General features: G+C 48.9%; 2 protein-coding genes across 3 annotated transcripts in view; both read left to right on the forward strand.

Moving 5' to 3' along the window:
• The first annotated feature begins 273 nt into the window (after nt 1–273).
• Nucleotides 274–16261, forward strand: lrig2 (leucine-rich repeats and immunoglobulin-like domains 2). 2 transcript variants are annotated; one of them, XM_079747317.1, is made up of 18 exons: nt 274–886; nt 1050–1124; nt 1547–1675; nt 2293–2436; nt 2644–2787; nt 3119–3262; nt 3757–3900; nt 5065–5145; nt 5617–5688; nt 6513–6581; nt 7560–7723; nt 8425–8736; nt 9297–9578; nt 9930–10370; nt 11765–11917; nt 12776–12919; nt 14185–14463; nt 15312–16261. In XM_079747317.1, the coding sequence occupies exons 1-18, from the start codon at nt 678–680 to the stop codon at nt 15536–15538; spliced, it is 3213 nt and encodes a 1070-aa protein (XP_079603443.1). In that variant the 5' UTR covers nt 274–677; the 3' UTR covers nt 15539–16261. The 2 variants fall into 2 exon arrangements, with proteins under 2 accessions (XP_079603443.1, XP_079603444.1); XM_079747318.1 differs by having other exon boundaries at nt 14188–14463.
• A 2860-nt stretch (nt 16262–19121) lies between these two features.
• The window catches only part of magi3b (membrane associated guanylate kinase, WW and PDZ domain containing 3b), a 139659-nt gene continuing 136286 nt past the window's right edge, over nt 19122–22494 (forward strand). Inside the window, 1 exon segment of the mRNA XM_079748271.1 lies at nt 19122–20009. Coding sequence (XP_079604397.1) covers nt 19703–20009 — 307 coding nt within the window. The 5' untranslated portion in view covers nt 19122–19702.

The raw sequence follows: 22494 nt of genomic DNA on the forward strand, positions 1-22494 counted from the left end.
CCAACATTCTGACTAGAAAAGACAACCCTGCTAAATGACTAATGTATCTTTATAATATCATCCATATTTGGGATAAACTATGTTGGTGGCTTTAGAAAATACTTTGCAACAATAGCCTATATGTAGCGGTTGTGTTTTGCAAAAAAAAAGATGCACTAAATCATCTTCTTATAAATTCCAATAGGCTAGCAGCAGACACATGACAGGCTTGAGCGCCTTCCAATTGAATCCGTGTAAACATGCTGGAAGGGGCGGGACCTGAGGTATCTCATGTCGTCAATGCGAGGCGCTTTGTTGTTCCTTCGAGACACAAGTCGGGGAAAAAATAACTTTTTGATTTAAAATAAGACAATCTGTGTGATAATAGTTTGCAACAAGTAGGGTCGGTGCCATGGCACTGTGATCTGGACTGGAGGTGTACGGTATCATGTACAGTATTGGGAAATGTGCCTTCTTGGAGCAATAAAGCTAGCGGAAGGAATTCCAGGGAAGACGGGGAAAATCTCGGCAGGGATGCCATCAGCAAGTTGGAAAAATGTATTTCACGCCACGATATGGGATTGATCCACCTCTCCGCGGAATTATGTGCACGTTTGATTAATCCCCGGTGCCGGAAACGAGCGTGTTGTGTGCTTTACAACTATTGTTCGGACAGTTAGCAAGTTAGCCACGTAGCTATGGCTAGGAAGACATTTAAAATGGCGGAGGATTGGCCTGTGTCTCTGGCCGTCGTCTTCATGTTGTTGGGTTTGACTGCCTGTGCACTGGAGCCCTGTCCTGGTCCATGCACGTGTAAAAGTGGATCCGACGAGATTCATATCCTGGACTGCAACCGCAAAAGACTTACGACAGCTCCTCGTTACCCCCCTAGCTGGATCACCCAAGTGTAAGTAGTATCCCTAAAACTCCGAGCACCTCTGAGCCGTCTCAAGGCAATCGGATCACTGCCGTGATTCATTGGGAGGGATCATGTCATCGCTCCGAGCTGAATATCATGTCGAAACATGTGGATGATTGTGTTTGAATGTTTGTTTTATTTACATTTGCAGGAGCATGAATCATAACGAGTTGACTTCTATTCCTTCCCTTGGGGACGTCTCCTCCAACGTCACATCATTGTCATTGTAAGTCCAGCATCTTGTCAGGTTCTAGGTTGCTGTGATGATGTTCTGGTGAATGCAAAGATCAGGGTCAATTTCTATTTCTATTATATATTGTATGTTTATTCATGCTAACAATGCCTTGCTTTAATAATTATGCGTCAGTTGTAAACTCATATTATTGTGAAAACTGGTTTTGTGATTTGAGATTAGCAAAAAAGTATTTAAAAAGTCCCTTTCAGACACAAAATATTAAATGTTCTAGCTGTTTAGCAGGCTGTTAGGCTTTCCACTCTACCACAAAGGCATACATGTTTTTGCAATCTAAATGCTAAATCCAGTCATAGATTATATCTAGTTTCTCCTTTCAACAACTGTGTATATTTGAGTAATACACTGACAGTGGTAGATTGGCTTTTAATTGGTCTCTAACTGCCTTTATCCAGGATCCACAACCGGATCTGGGAGTTAGCTCTGCATCAGCTGCAGCCGTACACATCCTTGGAGTCCCTAGACCTCGCTTCCAACTCTATCTCTGTGCTCAAGGCCTTCCCCTCCATGCCACTCAAATACCTGTAAGTTCCTATTTAAGTTTTCTTACTCTTCTATTGTGTTTTCCGAGAAAGTGTGTTTGCACCATGTAGTGCTATTCCATTGGCTTCATGTTTGGATTATGTCATTGGTGAAATCACAACAATCTGTGATTCATTCTAAGGTTTACTAACGTTTATTAACACTGGACTACATCAGGATTAATTGTAGACGTTTACGTTCAAGGTGATTTCAGATTTATAAGCCTATTTCCATTTATTATTACTACTCAAACCCACTGCCGTATGTCATTGTTTCCGCCAGAGTGCATTAAATCAGAAAGTGGTGTGCACCAGTGTAGTGAGAGTTATCATAGTCATTGCATTGTTTTTATTGTTTAAGGGTTGGGCTGATTTACTGATGACTGATTTACTAATCAAGGCTTAAGACATGTGTTTAAAAAAAAGTTAAAAGTTTAATTATATATTATTTAAAATATATTAATACTGGTAGAATAAGGCCCAATGACAATATACTGCCTTAATGTTTCTCATTAGGTTGTGTCAAACCCAGCTGGTCCTGTCCTAGTGTGAGCACCAAAACAAACAAGCAAGTCTTGTGTTTCTAACGGCAGCGTTGTTCCCACTTCTCTATCGCCCAGGAATTTGAGCAACAACAAGATCAGCACCCTGGAGCCGGGCTGCTTCGACAACATCTCCAGCACCCTGCTGGTGCTCAAACTCAACCGGAACCGGCTGGCCCTGCTGCCCTCCAAGGTCTTCAAGCTGCCCATGCTCAACTTCCTGTGAGTTGTTCTTCTTCTTCTTCCCCTCCTTCTTCTTGCTCATCGTATAGGTGTTGTTGTTGTTGTTGTTGTTCTTCTTCTTCCTCTTCTTGTCGGTCTTGTTGTTGTTCTTCTTCTTCTTAATAACATTGCCTAGTTTGTTTTTTCCAAGTTGATTGTCAGACATTTGTTGTGTCAAATAGATGACGGGTTATTTCCATTTTCCAGTGAGATTAAACGTAACAAGATCAAGGTGGTGGACAGCCTGACCTTCAAGGGGATGGAATCCCTCCGCTCCCTGAAGATGCAGAGGAACGGCATCACCAAGCTGATGGACGGAGCTTTCTTTGGGCTCAACAACATGGAGGAGCTGTGAGTAAACAGGCCTTATAGTTGGGCGGAAGGAAACTGGAAGGGTGGCATGTCTCATAATGTAGCTCAAAATGTAGAATAGAGCCGTTGGAAACATGAACAAGTTTATTTAAGTGAGTTTTGATGCGAGTGGACTGGATAGCGGTTGCTTTTCTGTTACACTCATTTGCTAATTTACTAGGCAAACACTTGTTTCTTTGAATGTATTCTAGCAGCTTGTGTGCAGGACCGTTCAATTACCTTTCACTTCACACCTCACGTTCAACTTGTTACGACCCGTATGCAATAAAACCACCCCTGATCATCGGTGTGTGTTGTCTTAACCCTCCAGAGAGCTGGAGCACAACAACCTGACGGAGGTAAGTAAGGGCTGGTTGTACGGCCTGCGGATGCTGCGCGTCCTGCAGCTCAGCCAGAACACCATCGGCATCATACGAGCAGACGCCTGGGAGTTCCTCCAGAAGCTCGAACAACTGTGAGTTCGGCTTCCTATGCGATGCAAAAAAAACCATCCCACTCACCCTGTCTCTCGCCTAGCGACAGCTGGCCCCGGGCCTCTCAGGAGACATTTGATAACCTGCTTTGCATCTTATTTGCTCTCTAATTTCCCGTCTGGGGTTAATATAGTGTAATATATCTGAGCTACATGGCTGTGGTATGGTGTCTTCTAAAGGGCTGATTACGGTCCCACGTTCACCCAGCGCAAGGGGGATACGGACCCGTTACGTCCTTGCGGTCCCTCCTTATGTCCACCACAAGGGGCTGACGTGCACCTCCCAAAAATTGTAACCTTCCGTCGAGGCGACGCAGCAGCGAGGGCTGCTCACTAAACCCCGTTGAAGAACCAGAAGAGGTTCACGCCTGCGTCGAAGCGTCTGCGTGGTCCTTGCGTGCCCTTAAGCGTGTATTCCTGGCCCGAGTCAAATCTCGTTGTGTAATGTCTTCTCCCGTGGATCTTCTGCTGTGCAGGGACCTCTCCTTCAACCACCTGACACGTCTGGAGGACACGGCCTTCGTGGGTCTGGGCCTCCTGGAGAACCTGAACCTGGGGGAGAACACCATCAGCCACCTGGGAGAGGGGGTGTTCGGCGGCCTGGCCAGCCTCCGCAGCCTGTGAGTCCTCCATCTGTTTGTCTCTGGAGCTCTGTCCTATCTCTGATGTAAAACTAAACTAATATCTTTTTGGTTTTCGGAGTAAATGTCCATTACCTTTTCTGTAGGCGTCAGGTCAACTGCCTGTCTCTGTAGCTGTTGTCTAGACTCTAGACAACAGCTCCCTTATAAAGAAAACCAAAACACACCGTCTTTATCCAAGGATTTATAACTAACCTCTTTCACTTCTGCTTTCTGATGAAGTCTTACGTCAAAAGTAGGTCTTTTTATTTTGTTTATTTCATTTCTTTGTGTCTCCGTAGTGTTGGTCCTGTCATGGAATGCACAGTGAAGTCGCAAAATAAATATAAATAGATTATTTCTAGTTTAGTTTGAAGTGTGTATTTGTTTGTTTGTGATCTAATTCCGTCTTCCGTCTTCTACTCACCTCATTTTTAAATGTGGATGTGTTGAAGTCATTGTAGTTTTAATAGAAACCCGTTTCTTTGTAGTTTTATTTTTTTTCAACATCATTTTTTTCTTCAATTGTTTCATATTCCTCCACCAAACCAAAATGTCATCAACCAATTCATACCTTATCACTTGGGGTCCCCTTGGTTATATTTAGCAGCTATAATGACTGATTCCAATGGCCGGAGGGGGGTGGTTTGAACCCCACTAAGGGGTGGGGGCTGGGGAGAGTTCCCCTCAGTTTGCATTGAAAAAGGCTTAATGAAGCACATCCCCCCGGAACATCTATTTGTGAGGTACGTCTGTGTTGTGAGAACACATGGCGCTCTAAGGGGGGGGGGGGGGGGGAAGTAGCTGGGTGGTGGTACAAGCAGGGGCTTGTGGTATGGAGGTCAGTGCATGACAACCAGAACGGGGCCATGGCCTATTGAAAAGAACCCGGGCACGCAGACAAAGGAAGGTCCATGACCTGTCCTGTACTCGGGGCCTCTCTGGGACCTGCAGTGGTGTCCAATAAGCAGAGCGAGAGGCGCAATTAAAAGCTGCTCGCTGAAAAGGACCATGTTAATATTTCCTCAGGATAACACTAACCCCGTGTCAGCCCATCGGGTTTCCTCTCCTCCGTCCTCTGCTTCTGAAAGGCCTGCGGTCTATTCACCCCTGTCTGTTGAAAACGTGTCTTGAGTGTTTACACGCTGCTCCTCTGCCTTTCAGAGATATCCGCAATAATGAGATCTCCTGGGCCATCGAGGACTCCATCAGCGTGTTCGAGGGCATGAAGAAGCTCAACACTCTGTAAGGGCCGCGCTCCGTGGAATACCTGGCTGTTTTGGGAATGTCTCGGTGGTATTCGTTTACTGTGAACGAGTGCATGGGTTAAGATGATTTCATGATTGGTTTTCGCTTGCAATGCCCCAGTAGTAATTAGTTGTGTGTTATTTACAAGCACAGCTCTAGGTGCTCACATTAGATGTTAATGCCACATTCCAGGTTAACAAAGGAAAAGTTTGATTTCCAGTGATAACAAGCCGCCGTTGGCTTATTTTCTACTTGTAATAAGCGGTTCTGGCACTGTGTTCGCCTGTAGCGGTGTTCCTCAACCAGACCAAGGAGAAGGTCACAAAGCAGGATCTGTCCAAACCTGAACCTACATAGAGCTTGTTTAAACAAAACGAGGATAACATTTTGAACTTACTTTGCACTCAAACTTCCAAGTCATTTTGGAAGGCGTTGCTTAAACTAACTTCAACCTCTCTTGCTACCCAGTATTCTCCAGAGGAACAAGATCAAGTCCATCACAAAGAAAGCATTCCAGGGCTTGGAGGAGCTGGAGCACCTGTGAGTATGAAGGCCTTCCCTCCCCTCTGAGGTGTCCATACCATAGGACCACCAGGGTTCCAGCTGGCTATAAATAAGGCTTTAAGTGACAGTTCCTGTCACAGGGCGATGTCACTAGCCAGGCTACAGTAGTGTGATCGCTCAACCTGTTCTTGGCAGTGATTGTCTGCCAAAAACAAGAGAAGACGGTAAAGGACTTGATATGAGGTTTTAACCTCAGGCACTTCGTGTTGTGTTGCTATAATCCTGCACGTCATGTGAATGGCAGTGTAGTTCCCAAACAAGCCTAAACAAGGATTTTAGAAATACCAATCCGTTTTTGGTGGTGGGTCACTTCATGGCTCTTGAGATGTAGCGCCCCCGTGTTCGCTGTCGTCGTCGCTAAGCCGTATCGATGGAGCCACCATCAACCCTGGTCGTGGGATGCCTGAACTGCAGCAATAAATGCATGGACAATCTGGTAGTTTTAACCTTTACCTTTTTCTTCTTGCGTCTTATCTCCTGGATGGCTTAGGCACGGTGAAAAAAGCCTAGAGTGGGGTGCCTAAGCCTTTCCATTGCAGGAAAAACCCACACCATACCATTTTTATCCATAGGATCAGTGTTTGCTTCGGGAAGAGAAAATGGGCCCCCAGGGCTCGCTGGCACTTTATTACCGTAGTGCTGGTCTTGTCTGATGGGCTTGTGAACCCAAGAGCGCCGCCAGCTTTATCCCTTCGCACCGCACAAGTGTCCTAATCTATACGTTTATGTCCTGCCCCTCCCTCCCTCCCTGCGTCTCTCTCTCTCTCCCTCCCTCCCTCTGTTCTTCGCCCTCCCTATAGGGACCTGAGCAAGAACGGCATTATGTCGGTCCACCCTGACTCCCTGGCTCACCTGCAGCTGAAATCCTTGTGAGTGGATTTGGTTATCGTGAGCAAAAAACCCTGCCTAAGCTGTGTTTTAGAAGGAAAGGGTGTTTTAAGATGGAAAGGGTGTTTTTAAAGATGGAATGGGTGTTTTTAAAGATGGAATGGGTGTTTTAAAAGATGGAATGGGTGTTTTAAGATGGAAAGGGTGTTTTTAAAGATGGAATGGGTGTTTTAAGATGGAAAGGGTGTTTTTAAAGATGGAATGGGTGTTTTAAGATGGAAAGGGTGTTTTTAAAGATGGAATGGGTGTTTTAAGATGGAATGGGTGTTTTAAGATGGAAAGTGTGTTTGTAAAGATGGAATGGGTGTTTTAAGATGGAAAGTGTGTTTTTAAGGATTGGAAAGTGGGTTGTAAGATGGAAAGTGTGATTTAAGATGGGAAGGGTGTTTCAAGATTGAAATTATGTTTCCAAATTGAAAGTGTGTTTTTAAAGATGGATAGTCTGTTTAAGATGGAAATTGTTTTTCCAAGATGGAAAGTGTGATTTAAGATGGGAAGGGTGTTTTAAAATGGAAAGTGTTTTTAAAAATGGAAAGTGGGTTTTAAGATGGTAAGTGTGTTAAAATGGTAATGCTCTGGTTGCACTTAGCCTCTTTGACGCATTGAAATGTCAGGTTTAATTCCAGCGTTTTCACTAAAGTTAATAATAATTTAAGGACAGGCCTGGAACGCAATGGGAAATGTGAGCTCTTTTGATGTCGCCGCATTGAAGGAATAGTAAACGGCATGCTTGTGGTTTTATGAGGGGAATATTAAGATGAGCAGTACGATGAAATGACTTAATAAGTCCAAAAGGCGACCTTTACTGCAAAATGTGTCTGTAGAATATATCCTTATGTGTTAATGTGACACTCATCCATTGATGCACATAGATGGCCATCAAGAGATAATAATAGTGTCAGCATTTGACATCAGATATGAGAGTTTAACATCCTTTTATTATCCTCCTCTGCTCTAAGTATGCTGAACACCACAAGCCTTCTGTGTGACTGCCAGCTGCAGTGGCTGGGGCAGTGGTTGATTGACAGCCATTTCCACCAATCAGTCTCTGCTGTGTGTGCCCACCCGGCCAGCCTGGTTGGGCGGGACATCCTGTCTGTCACTGCCGAGGAATTTGTTTGTGGTCAGTGTACGCTCTCTTCCCTTTTTCTATAATATATGTGTGGATACAACCACAACTTGACATTAGCACATTTGTAGGGTCTTGAATGTGTGTAATTATACATTTGTGTATTTATAATGTTTACATTTTTTAAATTGAATAGCTATAATTTCTGACTGATAACCAGGCTAGGTAGCTACCTTATTCCTTAAAATATACACAGAAACTCTAGTGACTAGAGCAGGTCCCTTCTTGTGTCCCTACTTATGCAAACAATTACATTCAGCAAACGTATAGACAATGAAACACTGGTGAACCTACTGGCTCAAGGCCCTAATTTATTTATTTATTTAAGATTTAGACCTGGACATTGCACAATAATAAACATGAAAAATTTCGATGTGCCAGAATTAGCCAAAATAGCTATTTCACATCTGTTGTCCATTCGCAGATGTTAACAGGCCAAATGCACCAAAAGGAAAACATAAACACCAGAACTAAAATAACTATAAACACATCTTTGTACAAGTCAAAAGATAAAATGACCCATTACACATATAACACATACTTAAGGTTTAACAATCAAATGGACATGAAACACAAAAAACATATACTAAAAGTATAACAAACTTAACAGCCATAGCAGGCCTTTGCATCATTCTGAGTAATTCTTCACTACTTCTGTAGTGAGGCCTGACGTTCCTCTCTCTCCCCCCCCACAGATGACTTCCCCAAGCCGCGCATCTCGGCCCACCCGGAGACGGCCACGGCGCTGCGGGGCACCAACGTGACCCTGAGCTGCGTGGCGTCCAGCAGTAGCGACTCGCCCATGGCCACGGCCTGGCGCAAGGACGGGGAGGTGCTGTACGACGGGCAGGTGGAGAACTACGCCCGCTACCAGCAGGGCGAGCTCAGCTACACCACCGTGCTGCACCTGCTCAGCGTCAACTTCACGGACGAGGGCCTCTACCAGTGCGTGGTCACCAACCACTTTGGCTCCAACTACTCTCACCGCGCCCGGCTCACCGTCAACGGTGAGGCTCCGCCCCCTTGACCCCCTCCCCCCTCCGACTTTGTCTGTTGCCGCCCTTTTTTCCGGTCCGCTGTGTGTTTGGGTTCTCGTTGTTATTTTTGTAACAACGATGCTTTCTTCGAATCCTGTTGAATGCGTATAGTGATTTTGTTTGTACCTACAGAATGCCTTAATTTTGTTAATCAATCCAACCTATTTTGTGTTGTCCTAGATATTTATACTTCTACATTTAGCATTTTTATAATAATAGCTTGTGGGAGCTGCCTCCATCTTGGCCAGCAGGTGCAGTTAAACCATAGATGACATAAAAAGCTAATAGTTTGTTATCAAACTGTTCTCGGTCAGAACTGATTGGGCCCTCTTTGTGCCTGGTACGATAGTCTCCTGTCCTTAAGAACCAAGTCTTGACCCGCGTGCATTTAGTTCAGCATTTACCATAGCGTCTATTTTCGTTTGCATTAGTGCTCTGTATTTTTTTTTGTGGCGTCAAACAAATTGATCCTACGGGGGGGGGATTAATAAAGTAGTATCTACTCTAACCCCCTCCCCTGCGCTCTGCAGAGCTGCCCTCCTTCCTGAAGACGCCCATGGACCTGACCATCCGCACGGGCACCATGGCTCGGCTGGAGTGCGCCGCCGACGGCCACCCCTCCCCGCAGATCGCCTGGCAGAAGGACGGCGGCACGGACTTCCCGGCCGCCCGCGAGCGGCGCATGCACGTCATGCCGGACGACGACATCTTCTTCATCGCCAACGTGAAGACGGAGGACATGGGCGTGTACAGCTGCACCGCGCAGAACGCCGCCGGCAGCCTGTCGGCCAACGCCACGCTGACCGTGCTGGGTGGGTCCCCCGGGGGGTGTGGTTGGGTGTAGCTTAGCCCGATGCTAATGCCCTGCTAGCAATAGCCGGTGTGCCGTCGACGCGCGATTTAATTTTTCATTTTTATGTTTTCTTACCAGAGGTTATTTGATGAGTGCTGCGTGTCCGCTCTGAGCATACAGCACATGGCGCGCACGATAATGTGTTTTATTGTAGCACCTCGAAATCGAGCTCAATCTTGCCGTGTTTCACTGGCATTTAATCAATGGCTTAAAGGAAGAAAAAAACAAAGGTGTTAAAGCTACAGAGCTTCAATAGAAGGTTTTCATCAGAACTAACCAGCGCGCTCTCCCCCCCCCCCCCCCCCCACAGAGACGCCGTCCTTCATGCGCCCGCTGGAAGACCGCTCGGTGGCGCGCGGAGAGACGGCCGTGCTCCAGTGCATCGCCGGCGGCAGCCCCGCCCCCCGCCTCAACTGGACCAAGGACGACGGGCCCCTGGTGCTCACGGAGCGCCACTTCTTCGCCGCCGCCAACCAGCTGCTGATCATCGTGGACGCGGGGCCCGCCGACGCCGGGAAGTACACCTGCATCATGTCCAACACGCTGGGCACGGAGCGCGGCCACATCTACCTGGGGGTGTCGCCGTCGGCCAACTGCGAGACGGGCGCGTCGTACGAGCAGGACGGCTGGACCACGGTGGGCATCGTGGTGATCGTGGTGGTGTGCTGCGTGGTGGGCACCTCGCTGGTCTGGGTCATCGTCATCTACCACATGCGCCGCAAGAGCGAGGACTACAGCATCACCAATACAGGTTGGTGGCGGGGCCAAGAGGGGATGGCTGTGGGTGCTGATGGTGCTGTGGGGGAATGGAATGGCCTGAGGTGGCCGACCCAGGGGTCACGCTTGAGGTCTGGTTAGTGATATCGCTACAGGCCACCGCGGATAGCTTTCTGGCGGGGTTAGTGATGCCATTACAGGCTAGCAGACTGCGTCCGCTGCGTTCCTGTCTGGTTACCGCAACACTGCTACGTGCAATGTGTGTTTGTTTACGCATGACTTCTATTCTTTGGTAAGATCAGCACCTTAGCAAACAAGAATAAAACGGCAGTCTGTTCAACGTAGCAAGAGCATGACCGAAAAAAAGAAATATTCCATTGTTAACATTGTGGTCTAACACAAGGCTGTTCAGCCTTAGTTTGCGTGAATCCGGTGATCTACATGCAGGACGTTACGATGCACCTAGCATGACTGTAGCACTCAGCTCCTAGTCTACATTCTCCAGCCATCTACACTTAAGGACTCGCCCTCCCCTTACGCAGGCGACCCGCTTTCCCCCCGGAGCAATCATCACATTTTTCTTATCTCAAAGTTGTGTGATGACTTGAAAAGCATAAAATTACTCCGCTGAGGGTAAATATGCCGCTGATTGTGCGGTTCGCAAATGAATTCAAAGCCAAGGGCGAATCATTAGACTTTGTGTGTGTGTGTGTGTGTGTGTGTGTGTGTGTGTGTGTGTGTGTGTGTGTGTGTGTGTGTGTGTGTGTGTGTGTGTGTGTGTGTGTGTGTGTGTGTGTGTGTGTGTGTGTGTGTGTGTGTGTGTGTGTGTGTGTGTGTGTCGGGTCCCTTAATGCCATCAGTCATTTCATGCGTGATCAGTTCACTGATTCAATCATAGCTAGCTTTATTTATACGATTCTTTAGAAATTCAGCCCTGCATGCTAATGTCGGCGCTGTTTGATGTATCGCCGTCGGTTTGATGGAACCAGCGCTCAGGAAATCACAATGTTTCCTACACTTAGGGTTGCATGACATTAGCAAACATTTAGGGACGGTCAGATTTGATCAAGTTATTAAATATGAGAGCGATTCTGCTTCAACGCTCAAAGCCCACAGGCTTGGGTTCGGTTCCTAATCGTAGCGCCACCCTAAAGAAGAAATAGGGAGGAGATTGTGTCGTTTGAACAGAGCAAGAATGTAACAGGGCTGTTTTGTCACTAGTATAGATTTCCCGTTTATCCTTGACACAAATCTTTTACGTTTCTTCGTTGTTTCTTTCACACATATTTTATATTTTAATGTTTTTTTGCATCCGTCCTGACACAAACGTGTGCTTTGGGCCTGAGGTTTGCAGAAGTACACAGCTAGAAGTATGTTGAAATCCTATCACGTGACTCAAGACTGTTCTGTACAAAACCTGTGTTGCAGACGAAATGAACCTGCCGGCCGACATCCCCAGCTACCTGTCCTCCCAGGGCACCTTGTCGGAGCCCCAGGAGGGATACAGCAACTCGGAGGCTGGCAGCCACCAGCAGCTCATGCCCCCGCTGTCCAACGGCTACGCCCACAAGGGCACCGACGGTGGGTGGAGCGCCGTTTGTTTACCATCCTATGGGCTGAATCTATTAGTATGTAACAGCAGATGCTCTTGTTACAGGTGACCTGCAGTGCATTCAGATACAGGTCATTAAGGAGTGGCTATAAGGGGTTTAGGGCGTCTTGCTCAAAGACATTGGGGTTTTGAACGCAGAAACACACCACCAGACTATCTGGCTCTTTTTAAAGCCCCCTTTTCAAGTGAGTCAAAAGGGGCTCCGCTTCCACTTCTGCATTCAGTTGATTTGTTGGGGTTATGTCGGTCCTTCTTGCCACTTAGCGGTACAAAGGAGCAATGCTTTATACTAAGTTTGGTTCTCTAGTTGAGCTAGGCTACTACACATTATTTTAATGTAGTATATATCATATATAATATAATATTTGAGAATTATTTCAATAATGCTACACATAACAAATGCTGGCCAGCCCGTACCTCTCTTTGTTGACAAGAACATCCTGCTATCCACACAACCACTTAAGAGTATACAGAAGACTTTTATGGAGTTTTTTAATTGCCCGACGGTGGGGGCTGATCCTGCACATTGTGACTTTAATACACATCGTGATAACTACAATGTATACATTTCAACGCCAGACAGTTACTTTTAAAGCGTGCCGCTATTTTCTTAACGAGGCACTGGTACTTAACGAGCTAATAGTTCTTAACACGCCGACTAGTTCTAAACGAGCCAGTACGTCCTTAACGAGCGACTACGTTCATGATGAGAAGCCACGTCCCTCGCTAGACTCCTAGTCCCTAACGAGCGGCGGAGTTCACGACGAGCCTCTTTAGTGGTTAACGAGCGGCGCTAGCCCTAACGAGCCCCTGTGCCCCCCCCCCAGGTGTGTTCTACGGGGACACGGGCCTGGAGCTGGATAATGAGGGCGGGACGCTGCACTGCAGGGTGGGCTCGCTGTTCCCCGGCCGGAGCAGCTTCCAGCCAGGGGAGCAGCCCCGAGGAGACGGCCTCCCTGGTGCTCCCACAGGTCAGTCTCCGCACACACACTCTCACACACACACACACACACACACACACACACACACACACACACACACACACACACACACACACACACACACACGCGCACAACACATGCACACGTCCTTGGAAATGTGTGGACCTCAAGTAGTCAGAGTTGAGTTTCTGCGCTTTTTATTTTTTGTCCTAATTTGTTCTAATTCATGCTTTGTTTATGTTCATTTCCGTATTCGGTTCCTTATTTTGTGTCCCGTTTTGTATTTACGATTACCACATAGCAATTTCCTTATTCATAGTTTGTCTGCATGCTTTTGCCGAGAGTGTGTCTATGAAACGCTGAGCGAAGAATGTCATGAATCATTCAGCAGTTAAATAATATACTCGGTACGCAGTCAAACCTTCAATTATAGCCGCGCAGAGATACAAGAGCAGCAGGGATAAAGTAACACCGTCCACCGTACCAGCCGTCTGTGGTGATGGGACAGCCGTGACTCAATATGTGCATCTGGGGTTCACCCACTAGAGGAGTGTACAAAGGCTTATCTTTCTTCCACTAGCGTCCTGTGAACATGCATGACCACGGAGCTGTTTTCTGTAGGGAGGGGGGAAAGTGAGATGAGTAGGTTGGAGGAGAGAGGAAATGGCACGTAGCGTAGCGCACTGCCATACCTGGTATTTCCCGAGACGCCCACCAAGGACAAATCGTCTTAATCTCCTTCAATCGTTTTATTCTTGTTCTCAATGTCACTCTTTTGAATACTTCTGTCCTTTACTTTCTGCCCTGACGTCCACATCACCCTGTCTGGGATTAACAAAGAACCGTATTCTCTTCCTGAGGAGATGGCGCGGGGGGGGGGGGTTCCATACTAATCAGCTCACATAGAGGATGAATGTTTAAAGTAGCAGTGTTTCCCCTGCATGCCTCTTTTTACGCCAGTCCTCCATAGTCATCCATGCAAACCAAAGATGTGGGGCACCTCAAATGCAATTGGTTTCATTGAAAAACATATGTATGTATGTATGTATATATATGTGTGTATATATATGTATATATATGTGTGTCATCTCCTGCACCTTTCCTCCATTGTTAGATTCTTATTATTCTCTCATAGAGAAATACTGTGGAAAAATACTGACAGCAAAACAGATTCTCCTGTAGAGGACTAACCAAGGTGGTGCACTAACCTACAGTCTGACTACTCCCTTGGTCCACCGCTCCCTCACTCACTTCCTCGCGCTCCCCTTCTGCTCCTCCTCCCCCCCCCCCGCCAGCAGGTGGCGCCGGTTCGCTGGTCATCTGCTCCGACTGCTACGACAACGCCAACATCTACTCCCGCACCCGGGAGTACTGCCCCTACGCCTACCTGGGGGCGGAGGAGGACGACTCGGGCCTGGGGGCGCCCCGCGGCCCCCCCAGAGAGGACGCCACGCCGGAGGGCCTCATCAGCCAGCAGGACCCCTCCACCACCAACCCCTCCTATGGGGGCCTCTTCCCCCCCTCGCACGGGGAGAGGCCGGGGGGCCTGGAGCCCGGAGAGTGCTACGCTACCGGTGAGCGCTACGGATGCTAACGTAACGCTAACGTAACGCTAACGGAAAAAAAAAACGTTGTTCCCTTTTCTTTTCTTTTTTTTTTCCACAAAATACTTTCGTCCGTTTTTCTTGCGCGGTAAAAGTGAATGTCCGGTTGATGAATGTCGGTAATCTGCCGGAAGTAAAAGTCCGAATTAGCGCGAGAATGAGCGTTGCGGTCGCTGTATGAGCGCCCCACTTAACGCCAGGGATACTGCGGCAGCGGTCGAACCGTGAGACGGCTTTGCCCGAGTCCACTCTATAGCCTCCTACCTGAACCCGCGCGAGTGATCCAAAACCCGGTGCGTGCGCCATTCGTCGCACACCTCCGACCGCCTGTGTCGCCAACGGTATTGTTGGGGCAAACCGGCCGCTGTGCGTGGCGGCTCGGCCATGTCCCCAGAGGCGCGCCAGCACGGAGCCCCTCTCACCCCCTAGCGTAACGCTAGCTGTGCTAGCGTTACGCTAGGGGGTGAGAGGGGCTCCGTGCTGGCGTAACGCTAGGGGGTGAGAGGGGCTCCGTGCTAGCGTTACGCTAGGGGGTGAGAGGGGCGCCGTGCTAGCGTTACGCTAGGGGGTGAGAGGGGCGCCGTGCTAGCGTTACGCTAGGGGGTGAGAGGGGCGCCGTGCTAGCGTTACGCTAGGGGGTGAGAGGGGCGCCGTGCTAGCGTTACGCTAGGGGGTGAGAGGGGCGCCGTGCTAGCGTTACGCTAGGGGGTGAGAGGGGCTCCGTGCTGGGATCCCTGTGATTGCTGTGCTCCTGCCCGGGAACACTCTGCTCACGGTGCGAGCCGCCGTGTTAACCGTCTGCTCCCCCTCTCCTCCAGACCCGACCAGCAGGAGCTTCTGGGGTGAGGGAAAGGAGCCTGTGGTTTCCCAGCTCCCCGTCCCGCTGGCACCCCCCTCTGGCCACAGGCTGGCGCAGCAGCAGCAACAACAACAACACAGCAGTAGCAGCAGCAGCAGCTTCCCAGCCACTGCTCACACGCAACCCGTCAACAACACAAGTGGATCCCATAGGACTAACACACAGGAGCATCCTGCTCCCTCATAGGCTAGGCTTGCCCTAGCCCCCCCCCCCCCCCCCCCACACACACACACACACACACACACACACACACACACACACACACACACACACACACACACACCTGATTCCCCCCCTCCTCTTCACCAGAGCCACGATCCCCCCCCCCCACTTCAGCTTCTCTCCATCCACTACCTCCTAAGAGACTTCCTCGCTCTCTGCCAAAGATTCTCTCTCTCTCTCTCACTCTCTCTCTCTCTCTCTCTGACTCTCTCTCTCTGACTCTCTCTCTCTGACTCTCTCTCTCTCTCTGACTCTCTCACATGTGTTTACATTCCCACCGGCCCAGAGACGAGGGGGACTTGATGCCTCGTTGTTCAAACTGAAACTCCAGGCCGGGAAAGGAAAAAAAAAGAAAAGACTTAATGCAAACTTTGAGGCGATTGAGATCCCCTCGTGAAGACGTACGGACCAACCCCCCCCTCCTCCCCACCGTCCCAGCTCCACACACACTCTACTCTGCTCTCTCTCTCTCTCTCTCTCCCTCTCTCTCTCTCTCTCTCTCTCTCCAGAGAAAGCTATGAATGTATGCTCGGAAGAGCCCCACGTCACTGGGAGCCACTCCCCCGTGCCCCGACTCGACGCTTTGAGACCCGGGTACCGGTCAACACCGTGGGGCACACACCCGGTCTCCGGACATCCCTCCTCGCTTGAACCTGCCGGAGCCTTCCCTGTGACTCCGCCTCAATTCCCAGCAGAGGGAGGGGGGAGGGGGGAGGGGGGAGGGTATATATAAAGGGGGAAAGAGGATCAAAGATGGAGGACTCGTCCAGTTCTCTGACCAGCAGTCCCCGGTTCCCTATATACGGCGGAACCGCGGATGCATATATGACCTACATTCCCATGGCAACCTGTACTTGATTCTCAAAGCGGATTGGTTGCCTGTTATGCAAGCTTTGAGGACGCGCTCGCACACCACGTTGCCACACGGTGGCGTCCTGCGTGTGCGCGCGTGTTATACGTGTAATAATATATCCTACATTAATATTTGCCTATTGATGTTTTTTGTTTTTCCCAGTATGTCTTTAAGAGGTACCGTATCCCGCCTCCTTGTTTGGATTCGCTTCTGTCCCCGGGCGCTCGGTCTGGTATGAATAGTCATACGTGTTTGCACATTAGACAATCGCGGTCCGGCTGACCGCTCATGTCGGTCGTTCCTTGGGAGAGCCCCGCCGTTGTGTTTTTAAACAATCCTTGTGCGTCCTTTCTTCAGGTACAACAATGGTGTACAAAAATGTGTGTATCGATTTCAATATGCACTGATTCTTGTTATTTTCCCCGGGGTCTTTGTTTAGCAGGCACTTGATTAGGAATTCTTTGTAAGTTCTTTTAACCGTAATGCATTTTGTGTACCCATAATGCATTGAGCATGGCTGCTGCGTCTTACTGGGTACGACCCCATTGTTTCCACTTCTCGTGTGTATGTGTTCATCCAATCCTAGTCTTATTGGTGTGTTGGGAGTGAAATATGCTCGGATATATTTGGCTGATTCCTAAACCCTGTTATTTCCCAGCGTTTCTCCGGCATGCAGAGATCCAAAAATGTCTGCTGAAGAACTCATTATAGCGAGAGCGGCGTTAATTAAAGCGCTGCAAAGCTTCCGTAATGCTGCTTATCAAGACGCTTATCAAAATCAGATCGCTTAATCTCCCCCCCCCCCCCCCCTGCTTTCATTAACGTCTGCATTCATTACCAAGAGGTAATCTTTATTTCATGTGCTCCCTCTCGCGCCTGTTGGTTCCCTGAATGTGTTCGGGATACCTTTTGATCGCACGCCGGTTACTATCCGGAATACATCTTCTGTTCGGATGATGGATTTCCTCTCTCTTCTCTGCACCACCCGTCTGTTTTACTCCGCCTACGTCTCGCTTTCACCACGGCAGTTGTCTGCCAATTGAATCATTTCCATATTTTGAGCGGTTGTGCCCTTGTGATGCATTTAAATTCGAGGTGTTTCAAGAGGAAACTACCACCCTGGTACTTGTTATTTTGGGGCTGTAGCCTCAGCCGCAGCTGAGGTATTTCTAATGTTGGGAAAAGTACTTAATTTCTCCGTTGGTGGTGAATTTGTAATAAGTGTATGTACCCATTGCTGGGGATGGGAGTCCGCTCTGGCACAGTTAGTGAAAGCTATGCTTTGTGTGTTTAGGTTCGCTGTCTTAATGTAGTTCACCTGCTGGGTTGGTTTACGGTGCATGTGCAAGTGTGTTATGGTACTTTAAATGCAGGATATTCTGTGGTTATGCAAAGACCTGGTTGAGGTCTGCCCTGGTACACCAAATCAACACCTTACACGCCTTCTTTTGTATCGACGATAACGAGTCCATCCACGTGATGTTTTATTCCCTCCTTTCTGTTGGACCAATGTTAGGACACTTAAATGTAATGAGAATATTTTCCACTGAAATCTGATTGCCACTGACTTTAACTTTTTTGATTTCCTGGGAAAAGTTCTTAGTCCAGAAAACCGGTTCTTCCAAAAGCAGTCAATGTTCTGGTCGAGTGCGAAATACACACACAGTGAAATGTATAGGAAACGTGTCTGTCACCATGGAAACACTATTTGTGCTAACAATTGTTCAATTGTTATTTTGTATTCTTTTTGTTTTGTATCGTTTTATTGTTTTTTCTTTATTCAGGTCTTTCCGACCCAATACCAAAGTTTAGCAGGGGTGCCTGATATTACCCAATGCTGCTTGTTTTTGTACTGTTGGAACTTGTTCAGTTAAATATGAATTGTATTTGGTTTAAACTCTGGATACTTGTACAGAAAAATCTTTAAATCTAAAGCGCCATTTTGTTACATAGCAGTTACTCATAATAAACACATGTAAAACATAAAATCACTTCACTGTTATCTGTTCAAACATGCACCATGGTTGAACTGTAATTAATGAACATAGGCTGTATGATGCAATGTGTGGATACAATGGCGTTAGGCTTAGAAATATAATAGCTGTATTACGAAGCTTCATATATTAAATTTAACTTCAATGAATGACAACAATATCTTGTTAAGGACTGCAACGAATTATGTAAAACTAATCTCTCAGTTGGTTGCAGTTACCGCATCATGTCAACAGGGGGCGCCGTAGACGTATACATACGCAAATAGAAACGTTCAGCTATTTATTTATTTATTACCGACAGTTTACCATAAACATATTGTTGCTTTTTTTATACCAATTAATCGCTGGAAATGTTTCTTTACGACGTTCAAAATATACGCGTAGATGACCGGTGGTAAATCATGGGATAAAACGGCCTGCTTAAACATTGCAATGTGAGAGATTAGACATTGTTTATCATTCGAGAACAGGGAATAAAAACCGATGATTTCATCTGAAATAATCTGGCGACGCGTGCCTGTGGACGGATCCAGCGTCTGGAGGGAAAGGCCAGTGAACTGGATGCGCACGGCGCTGCGTAAATGGGCGTTCCGGAGAGATGTGCGTCGCGCGCGGTGCCAGGTGTGTTCAGACCTGTAGCGGAGAACGCTGCCGTCGCCAACAGCCGCCCGTCAATCAAAATGCACTGGATGTTCCGCCAGTCTGTTCCCAGGGTTCACAGCGGATATCGCGTCGACGTCTTGAAACGCAGCCTACGACTTGAGATCCTCAATACGACGTACAGCCTCATAATAATAACAATACACTGGGCGGTCAGTGAGGCGAGGTGAGTGAACAGTTTGTTTCGGGCTCCGCATGTTGCATTAGAAAGCGTCTGGGAACGAAGACTTGCTGTAGTTGTGGTGCGTGGACGACAACAACAACCACGTTGATTGCGTTATTTCAAAGCATTACGCCGCTGTAAACTCATCATTTTACGCACGAATACCCACTTGGAAGGGGGGGGGAGGAAAGGAAAGTGCGGGCCTGTGTTATCCTAATGGGCATCGGGAAGGACCGCGGACCGATGGAATGAGCGAGCACCACGCACACGGCGGCAGGCAGCAGGGGGATGCGAATCCAAACTATCCCCGACACCAACTCCACGCTATCTAGTCTCAGGCGACGCCTGTTCGCGCTCAGCTGAAGTGGAAGTACACCGGATCTGAGGGCTTTTTACAATAGATAAACTGCGTGCGTTCCCGCTCTTTGGGTGAAGAAAGCCAGAGCGTAACAACAACCATGTCGAGAACCCTGAAGAAGAAGAAACACTGGACCAGCAAGGTGGTGGAGTGCGCGGTTTCGTGGGGAAGCCTGGGCGAGTTCGGCTCCGTGGTGGAGATCCTGGGGGGCGCCGAGGGGGGAGAGTTCCCCTTCCTGGGGCAGATGAAACTGGACGTGCTGGTGTGTCACGTCGGCAAGCTGCCCTACTACGGCGACGTGCTGCTGGAGGTGAACGGCACGCCCGTCAGTGGACTTACAAACCGGGACACCCTGGCCGTCATCCGGCACTTTCGGGAACCTGTTCGCCTGAAGACCGTCAAACCAGGTGCGTCCCCCCCCCCCCCCCCCCCCCCCCCAGTTTCTTGCTGCGTGTTCCAACAACTCTTTCCTCACTGTGTTGCTAAGCGTTTCGCATGCAGAACACAACGCGCGTTGCTCTGATCCATTTTTAAAAATGAAGCCCACTGATATATACAGGAAGCGCCAAGCTCTCTTCGTCTCATGGAAATTGAACGGTGATAATGGTATTAATGGCATGTAGCCCAGGCCAAGCCTGCCATAGGTTAAGTGCACTTCGAAGCGCAGAAATATGGCCTAATTACATTCTCATTCTGGAGTCTCATGTTACAGAGGCCACTCAGCCCGATGGCCACACAAAGTAAGAGTGGATAGGCCTGTATCGTTGTCTATTACCCGAGGTCTATATCTATCCACGTCCAGGGGAACACCACGTGGGCCCCACCGTCCACGGTGCCCCTTCTTATAGGCACTCATTCATAACAGTGTGGCTGTCCGCCCGGTTGTGGTGGACCAGCCGGCGGCCGCATGGTAAATACACAAATGACCCGTTGCTTTCGGGTTCAACCGCTCAGCGGTGTTTGACAGCCACTTCGGCGCGAAGGCTGAAGTGTGTGTGTGTGTGTGTGTGTGTGTGTGTGCGTGTGTGTGTGTGTGTGTGTGTGTGTGTGTGTTCTGTGTGTATTTGTTTGTTCCGTGTGATGCGCTAGGAGAAGAGGGGGCCCAGACCAAGGCCTGGGGAGGTTGGAGGGCTGCTTTAACTGCCAAGACCTCGGAGTCCTTTTGATATTAAATACGAGTCACGTGCACCGCAGAGCTCCGCGCTGACACCAAAGGTCAATAGGAGTCCACTGTGTCTGCAGCCTTGCTGTTATGAAGCAGCATAAATCAAGTGTATATTCTACCGTCACCATACGGCCCGAGGATCTGACAGGGGATCATCCCCCACACGCGAGGTGAATGTCTGATTTGCTGCTCTGTGTGTGTGTGTGTGTGTGTGTGTGTGTGTGTGTGTGTGTGTGTGTGTGTGTGTGTGTGTGCGTGCGTGCGCCTATGGCTTGTCCCGATGTAGTCTATACGATCCTGGGGTGTAGCCTCATCACGTTTAATTCCCACCACCTGCATAATTAAGGCGTAGTTCCTCCTCCACCTGATGGAGGCCCGTGTGGGGGTCTGGAGGCAGGCAGGAAGTGGCACAGTGACGGGTCGCCCGCCAGCCTGCCATGGAGGTGAATGAGGAGGGGGAAGCAGAGGTTGGTGCAACGCAGAGGCCACGAAATGATCAAATGGTGCCTTCTCAAAGCCCTCTGGGTTGTCTACCTCCACCCCTCCTACTGTATCGCCCTCTCTACCTCCACCCCTCTTACTGTATCGCCCTCTCTACCTCCACCCCTCCGACTGTATCCCCTCTCTCTTCCCCTCTGTCTCCCTGGCTCCTTTTCTTTTCTCCTCTCTACCTCCTCCCCCCTCTCCCCCCTTCTGTCTCTCTCTCTCTTCCTCCACTCTACCTCCTCCCCCCTCTCCCCCCTTCTGTCTCTCTCTCTCTTCCTCCACTCTACCTCCTCCCCCCTCTCTCCCCTTCTGTCTCTCTCTCTCTTCCTCCTCTCTACCTCCTCCCCCCTCTCTCCCCTTCTGTCTCTCTCTCTCTTCCTCCTCTCTACCTCCTCCCTCTTTCCCCTTCTGTCTCTCTCTCTCGGAGTCCTGGCTCCATCCATCCTCTCTCTGGCTCCTCTTCATCTCTCCACGTCCGCCCCTCCCACTCTATCCCTCTTGTGTTTTCATTTCCTCCCTCCGTCTCCATGGCTCCATCCATCCTCCTCTCTTCCTCTGTCTCTCTTCCTCCCTCTCCTCTCTATTTCATCGATCGCTCTCTCCTCCACTTCCTGTCTCTTGGTCCTGGCTCTCTTTGGACTCTCTATGATCCTGTATCTCGCTCTTCCTCCCTCTCCCACTCTTCCTCTCTCCATCCCTCTCTTCCTCTCTCACTCTATATCTCTCCCTCTATCTCATCCCTCTTTCCCTCTATTTCTCTCTCCCTCTGCTTCTCTCTCTCCCTCTCTCCCTATATTTCTCTCCATCCCTCTATTTCTCTCTCACCCTATATCTCTCCCTCTCTTCCTCACTCCCTCTAAATCTCCATCCCTCTCCCTTGCTCCCCCTAGTTCTCTCTCTTCCTCTCTCCCTCCTATCTCTGTATCCCTCTCTTCCTCTCTTCCCATTCTGCACCCTGCACCTCTCTGACTCCTTTACTCTCATTCTGACAGCCCTCTCCTCCTCCCCCCCCCCCCCCCCCCCCCCCCCCCCCCCCATCCATGCTTCCTGGGCTGCTGACAAACTGGCTTTGAGCTGATGGGCGGATGGGTAGAACGAGATAAAAGGAGAGAGAGGGAGAGAGAGTCAGGAACAGTCAGAGCCAAAAGCCCGGTAGATAGAGCCAAGAGGTCGGTGTCAAAGGAGCACAAAGGAAGTGCAGCAAGGCAGAGGCAGGAATGAAAGGTGTGTGTATGTGTGTG

This window comes from Pollachius pollachius (assembly GCF_949987615.1).
Source record: "Pollachius pollachius genome assembly, chromosome: 12".
NCBI classification, from domain to species: domain Eukaryota; kingdom Metazoa; phylum Chordata; class Actinopteri; order Gadiformes; family Gadidae; genus Pollachius; species Pollachius pollachius.